General features: G+C 35.2%; 1 protein-coding gene across 1 annotated transcript in view; it reads left to right on the top strand.

The window, feature by feature from the left end:
• Window positions 1-8182, top strand: part of Dpy19l2 (dpy-19 like 2) — a 137898-nt gene that overhangs the window by 97627 nt on the left and 32089 nt on the right. The window contains exon 13 of the mRNA XM_050124888.1: window positions 4256-4336. Coding sequence (XP_049980845.1) covers window positions 4256-4336 — 81 coding nt within the window. The remainder of the gene's footprint in view (window positions 1-4255; window positions 4337-8182) is intronic.

Here is an 8182-nt window from a genome sequence, read left to right on the forward strand (position 1 = left end):
GTGCACCCCTCGCGGTCCTAAGTTCCTTGCTTGTGCTCTCTGTCCTTCTGCTCCTGATTTGAACCTTGAGATTTCAGTTCGGTGCTCCATTGTGGGTCTCTGTCTCTGTCTCCTTTCATCGCCTGATGAAGGTTTCTAGCCATAAATAAAGGACATTGAGCCTATAATTCGGGTTCTTAGAGAAGCTAAATAAGAAGGAGAACCCAAAGAAAATCATATAGGCATTCTCCTGAATATTAACCTTCATCAGGCGGTAGCTCCCATTTTTAATCTCAGTATTTGGGAGTCACATATCTTTAATCCCAGCAATAGAAAGATAAAGACAGAAAGGGATGCAGCTGAGTAGAGAAAGGAATATAAGGCAGGGGGAGACAGGAACTCAGACATTCAGTCTGATGATTTGTGGAGAAAGGATTTTGTCCACTATGGTCTGAGGATTTGGTAGAGATAAAATGTCTCTCTAGTGGTTGGCTCCTTTGGTTTTCTGATCTTTCAGCATTTTTTCTGATATCTGACTCTAGGTTTTTACTATTAAGAACAATTAGAATTTATGAAACAGCATCTATTTCCTTAGGGGTGATAGTTCTACTTAAATTACTTAACTGATCTTTATTTAACTTGATAAGTGGTATTATCAAGAAATTTGTCCATATTTTTAGATCTTCCAATTTTGTGAAGTACAGTTTTTGAAGTATGACCTAATAATTGTCTATATTTCCTTGGAGTCTATTGTCATTTTCCCCTTTTCATTTATGATTTTGTTGTTTTGAATGTTCTCTCTTTTATTAGTTTGGACAAGGGTTTATCTACTCTGTTGGTTTTCTTGAAAAACCAAGTCTGTTTCATTGATTCTTTTTATTGTTCCCTTTGTTTTCATTTTATTGATTTCAGCCCTCAGTTTGATTATTTCCTACCATCTTTCCTTTTGGGTGTATCTGCTTATTTTTGTTCTAGAGCTTTTAGGTGTGCTGTGAATTTACTACTATGAGATCTCTCTCAATTCTTCATGAAGGCATGTAGTGCTATGAACTGTTTTCTTAACATTACTTTCATTGTGTCCCATAAATTTGAGTATGCTATGCATTCATTTCCATTGAATTCTAGAAAATCTTTAACTTCCTTCTTTATTTCTTCCTTGACATAGTGGTAACTCAGTAGAGAGTTGTTTAGTTTCTATAAGTTTGTAGACTTCCTGTTGTTTCTGTTGTTGTTGGAAACTAGTTTTATTCCAAGGTGGTCTGATAAGATACAGGAGGTTATTTTTTTGTTTTATTATTATTATTTTTTGGATTTGTGAAGATTTGCTTTGTGGCTGAGTATATGGTCAGTTTTGGAGAAACTTCCATGAGATGCTGAGAAGAAGGCATATTTTTTAGTATTTTGGTGAAATGTTCTGTAGATATCTGTTAGGTACATTTGAATCATCAAGACTGTTAGGGCTGTTATTTCTCTGCTTAGTTTCCCTCTAGATGACCTATCCATTGGTGAGAATGGGTTATAAAACTCCATTTATAATTGTTTGGGGTTCTATTGTGATTTAAGCTTTAGTCATCTTTCTTTGACATGTGGGTGCTCTTACATTTGGGTCATAGGTGTTCATAATTGAGACATCACCTTGGTGGACTTTTCCTTTTATGAGTATAAAATGCCCCTCTCCATCTCTTTTTAATTTTGATTGGAATTCTGTTTTATTAACTAATAGGATAGCTTGATTCTTAGGTACATTTGATTAGAAAATCTTTTCCAAGACTTCACTCTGAGGTAATTTCTATCTTTGATATTTCTTGCATGTGCATTTAAGGTTATATGTGTTCATTGTATGGAACAGAATGATGGATCCTGTTTTCATATCCATCCTGTTAGCCTGTATCTTTTTATTGGGGATTTGAGTCCATTCATATTGATAGATATTAATGTTCAATAATTGCTAATTCCTGTTAATATATTGTTGGTGATGGTAGTGTGTGTGTGTGGGGGGGGGGTGTTTCCCTCCTTTGGGTTTTTCTGGTGTAATATTACCTATTGCTTGTGTTTTTGTGGGTGTAGTTAACTATTGGGGTTAGAGTTTTCCTTCTAGTATTTCTATAAGCCTGGGGTTTTGGATAGATACTGTCTAAATTTGACTTTGTCATGAAATATCTTGTTTTGTCCATCTATAGTGATGAACAGTTTTGCTGGGTATAGTAGTCTGAACTGGCATCCATAATGTCTTAGAATCTGAAAGCCTTTAGTCCAGTCCCTTATGGATTTTAGTGTCTCCACTGAAAAATCTGGTGTGATTGTGTTAGGTCTGTATTTATATTTCACTTGGCTTTTTTCACCCTTGCCACTTTTAATAATCTTTCTTTGTTCTGTATGTATGCTGTTTTTCTTACCAATCTATAAGCTTCTTGTGACTTTATAGACATGTCCTTCTTATTGTTGGAAAAAAATTCTTTATTATTTTCTTAAATGTATTCTCTGGGTTTTAAAGCTGGGTTTCTTCTTCTCCTTTCATTCCTATGACTCTTATGTTTGGACTTTTCATAATTTCCCAGATTTCCTGAATGTTTTGTGTTAGGGATATTTTAGATTTAGCATTTACTTTGACTGATGAATCTATTTCTGGTATTGTGAATGTTAGCCCCAAATGAGGAGGCTTCCATGTAGGCTGCAGCATGATTCCACTCAAATAACAGAACCAGGAAAACAAGTGACCCAACTAAAGAGTACAGGCTGTGGATCTGAACACTTGCTTCTCCAAAGAAAAATAAAAGGCTAACAATATCCCTCATTATGTTTATCACCCTTAAAATTATGGAAATATAACTTCAAATTACTCTGAGATTTCATCTTACCTCTGTCAAAATGACTAAGATCTAGAACATTATAGCAACAAATGCTGATGAGGTTGTGAGGAAAGAGAAATGCAGTTCACTGTGGGACTGCGAACTGGTCCAGTCACTGGGCAATCACGGGGGAGGATCTTTCAAATGCCAGGAATTCGTCTTCCATATAACCAGGCTCTGCCCCTTTTTGGCTAGTGCCCAAAAGAATTGACATCCTACTCCACAGATATTTGCTCAACCATGATCATTGCTGCTCTACTCATAATAATAGTTAGGGAATGGAACAAGCTTAAATGTCTTTCACCTGCTGCATAGGTAATGGAAATGTGATACATATATAGTAGAGAAATGTATTTAGCTGTAGAAGAATGAGCTGAAGTGTTCAAGGAAATGGATGGAACCAGAGCATGGACTGAGTGAGGTACCCCAGACCTATAGAGACAAGTACTGTATGGTCTTTCTTTTTTGAAGATCTTAATTCTGGAAATTTAGATATGAGAAAATTTTCCTTTGCTTGAAGAAAAACTCATATTTTCACAAGAGTAGTAGAAAATATTTGATAAAATATTTTTATTATTTTTTTGAGAATTTCATATGATATATTTTAATCATACTAACTACACTTTTCCCACTAACTCCTCTCAGATCCACCCACATCTCTCAATCCCTCAAATTCAGGTACTCTTTTTTTTATTTTCTAATAACCTACAGAGCCCAATATCTACTGCTGCTCACAAATACATGCTGTATGGCCCTCCACTACAGTGTTGTCAATGTGCCAGGGCCACATTCTTAAAGAGAAATTGACTCACCCTTTCCCAGAAATCATCAGCGATCTGTCCATAGCGCCTCAGTTAGGGATGGGGTTTGTGAACTCACTCCCCAGTTATACGAAAGTGTAGACTGGCTTGATTTGTTGAGGTCATGTGCAGTCAGCCCCAGCTGTGTGAGTTCTTGATTGAAGTAATCCTGTCCCTGTCACGTCCAGAAGACACACTTTAGAGAAGCAGCTTGTACCCACCCCCATCCTTAAACTTGGGATCTTACTATATTTCTTATCCTGCCCCTTTAACCACTTTTCTGAGTCTTGGTTTTAGCTTAGAATAATGTTCAGAAATATAACTGTCTCTGTCTTCCAAGAAATTAAAAGGATTTTTTTTTTGCTTTTTGTTCTTTACAATTATCTTCATATTTAAGATGTGTATTGCCCTGGGGTTGTTAGGTACTTGATCGTACTGTGACAATGTCATCAAATTCAATTCCTTGCCAATACACTGAACTGTAAGTCGGCTTTCCTTCTCTTCCCATTCATGTACATAGCACACTAATGCATCTCACCTGGTTTAGTTTGGCTATTTTGAGTATCACTGAATATTTTAACTGAAGCACATGTTATTTTTAAAAGTTAAATTCTACTTATTTCCTAGTTAATCCAAGGCTGTGCTTGGTGGAGCGGAACAATTATTTTGAAATTCCTGACATCTAAAATTTGTGGTGTTTCAGACCATGTAAGTACTCTTTACTTAAAACATTAGTATCTCTGAAGGTACATCCCTGGCTACAAATCTGAGGCAGCCTGTTTGTATCTCTTCATTTTGATGAGATTCCAGGTCGAAAGCACATTTTCTGCAGAGTGATCATATATGCCCAGGGAAAATAAGTCAGTGGATGCTGCTTGAAGACTTTCAAGAAAGAAAACTAAGAATTTCCTTATTAGTAATTTGCATTATTTCAGCTGAAAATAAGTATTTCCTCCTTAATGAAAAATTTCCCTGTTGAAGATGTTAATATATGGCCAGTGTCTACTTATCTTTGAAATACAGACTTTACATTTTTTTCAGATTAGTTTTTCTAATTTAATATTAGAACCTAAATTATGTGTTGTTATTTAAGACTATTTTTATCATGTAAAACATGTTAATAGCTCTTTGTCTCTTTATCTTCTAGAAAAATATAGAGAAATTCCTTATTTTTAATTTGGTATTTATTTGTCTTAAAACAAATATTTTAATGAAAGTCTCTTTTCAAGTCCTAACTCCCAGCATGCTAACTAGTTTAAGTAAAGTAAAATAAAACATGGATACACATTTGATATTTAGTACTTTCTATTAAGAAATAAGCACACATGAAGATAACAGGAAAAACTGTATAATGAAATTTTCTCTATATGAAAATGTCCAGTAGGGGCCCATGCAGTACAGAACCACCTTACCTTTGGCAACTAGCTGTAGTGCTGCTCCTGTGACAGGCTGGGTGGTAGGGACGGCTGGTGAGATGGTTTACACACACATGAGAATTTCTGCACACAGATCCCATTTTGTACTTACTGATATAGAAAACATGGATTCGTAGTTTATTTGTTGTTTCTGTTTTCTGGGGATGTGTATCATCATTTTTCCTTATTATGCTTAACTTTTTATTTAATAAAGTATATATTTAATTAACTTTAAGCTTTCCATATTACTTATCCATTTGATTGATTGTTAATTTTATTCCTTATCTTTTTCTATATTCTCATTCAACTTCTGTAAATCTATGAAGAAACACACATCATTACAAGATAAAGTGAAAAAATAGCCCAATAATTTTATGATAAATTATTAGATTAAAATTTCACAATTAAAGGTCTGATAGTAGTCCCAAATGACTTTCTCTAGGTGTGAAATTTTAGTATTTTAATTCAATTATTACTAGTTTTCAGGACTACTTTAAACTAAAAATGGTAACTTTAAGAAAAGCTTCAGTATTGGTCAATAAGAAAACTCTTTGAATTAGTGTAAACACTGATCATCGTCAGAGTTGTTAAAATTGTTTCTGTGCCTCTCAGAGAATTTGAATTAAAGTTTTTCCATGTCAAACATCTCAAAGTAGTAAAGTGATTGTCTCTTCAGTGTTAGAAAGCAAGGGTTCTGGACTGCGTTTAGTTGATGGTGTCAAGACACTGAGTCAGAACTGTATGATTCCTATGAGAAGAGTTTTCATGTTTAATGGATACATGGCTGTCTGAAATTATTAAGTAACAAACACAGTCACTACATGAGGCTTTGTGAAAACTGTAATACCTAGAAATGTTTAAGATTTATAGTGTCTCGTGAAGAGAGTGAACTGGAAGTGTTTCCCCCCACAAATTGCATGATTATAAATGTCTTAAACTAGTTTATTCCAGAGAAACACTGGCTTCAGGCTTACCATCCCTGCCAATTTTTTCCTGACTTTTTTCTACTTCTCATTATGTCTGTATTTTGGTATTAGTTCTTTGAGAATTTCCAGTCTCACCTCCTACCTCAGCTCTGCATCGCTACCCACACAGTTTTGTGTCCTTTATTTTTACACCCCTCTCTCTAGAGCTTGATCAGATCTCTTAAGTGCTACAGACTTAAAGAAAACTGTTGTAGCTGGCTGTGGTGGTGCATTCCCTTATCCTAGCTTGCAAGAGACAGAGGCAAAAGGATCTCTGTGAGTTCAAGGTCAGCTTGGTCTATAAAATTCCAGGACAGCCAGAGCTATACAGAGAAACCCTATCTCAATACCTCCACAACCACTATCTCCCCCCCCCCAAAAAAAAGAGAAAAAAATTAAGGAAGGAAGGATGGAAGGAAGGAAGGAAAACTATCTCTCTCTACCAGCAGCTAACAGTTTCTAGTCACTCCTTGGCTAGGGATGGTATTGTGTATCAACTCCCTTGTCCATGCTGGGATTTGGTCTGACTTGGCCTTTCACAAGGTTTGTATATTGTAGCCATGGATTTTCTGTGTCCCACCCAGTCCTGCAGCTGCTTATAAAATAATCACTGACTTAATATTAACTATAATTTGCCAATGACTCAGACTTATTTTTAACTAGCTCATACAACAAAATTAACTCATTGTTATTAGTCTACATTTTGCCATGAGGCTCATGGCTTGCTATCTCACATCTTGCTTCCCCAGTAGCTGCCGAGGTTTTTTTTTCCCAACTATGCCTTCTTTCTCTCTGTATTCAGTTTGGCTTTCCTGCCTAGCTATATTCTGCCCTACCATAGGCCAAAGCAACTTTATTCATCAACCAGTAAAAGCAACACATAATCACAGCATACGGACATCCCACATCATTTCCTCTTTTCTGTCTAATTAAAAAGGAAAGTTTTAACTTTATCATTATAAAATTATGTGTAACAAAATAGGTATTAAACAATAATTATAGTTATAATAGTCCATTTGCATTTGGCAAAATTAAATAAAATACTCTATCATCCATCTATCTTTCTGAGTCTGAAGTTTCATATCTAATATCGTATCTTTTATCATAGCTGAGGAAAATTATAACTATATAGTCTTCAACTCCATCAAAGGCCCCAGAAAGACATAATATTACCTGAATAAACAGGAAGTACAATCAAGTGACTTCCAAAAAATGCAAGAAATGACAGAAACAGCTGACTGTCTGGTCAGTCACCCAAAGTTCTTCTGTGGCATCCATCTTCAACCTACAGGCCTAGAGTGTCTGGCAGATTTCCCAGGGAAGCAGGAAATTTGTAGGATTGTCCTGCCTATTTTGGGAAAATTCATCAGTCACTTCCTTCTGTGTCCTACAGAATGTCTGGAAGACTATTTCGTGAATCAGGAACTCTGAAGGACTGTCTCACCTTGTTTGGCAAGTTCAGCTGTCATTTTCTGTGGGCCCTGTATGTCCAGTTTATACAGTATATTGTCAAGCAGTCTAGGCAAGAGCAGTTTCTTGACCAAATGGGTGGCATTGCCACTTTGAAAGAAAACTCCATAGGGGCTTCTTTAATGCCCATCATCCTTGTGAAGTAATTGGTGCTTCCAGGAGCAGACATTTCTCACTGTCAAGAGAAGTTGAAGTTTTTAAAACATTTAAAATGCCATATTATGTAGGTCTTTGAAGTGTTTGAAGACTACTTATCCTTCTGAAATATACTTCTTATATCTAGAAAATCTATCTAACATGACTATAAGTTTGACTATTAAAGATGAGTATTAATTTGTATTTCTTAACTATACATTACAATTTTTAAATGAGTGGTATACATATAATACCTTAAGCAAGAGTAGAAATATATATACAATATAATAAAATTGGCCTTAAATTTGTGTCAATAAACCAAAATCCATACCAATGTATTTTAAGATTAGCAGTTGTCTTTCAATAATCTACATTTTTCATCATTTCTATATTATATGCCCCATTTTTCTTCAGAAAGAGATTGACTATGACCACTAACCATTTATAACCAACCCATTTTTAATGTAAACAAACAAAAATTTATATATAATATTTTGAGAATTTATGAGTAGTTTTCTGTACTTCCTGTTGATTGGGGGTGCTGGTAATCTGATGGAGATTCTAAGAAA

This window comes from Alexandromys fortis, unplaced genomic scaffold, assembly GCF_014885135.2.
Source record: "Alexandromys fortis isolate MF-2015 unplaced genomic scaffold, M_Fortis_MF-2015_v1.1 scaffold_204, whole genome shotgun sequence".
Classification (NCBI taxonomy): domain Eukaryota; kingdom Metazoa; phylum Chordata; class Mammalia; order Rodentia; family Cricetidae; genus Alexandromys; species Alexandromys fortis.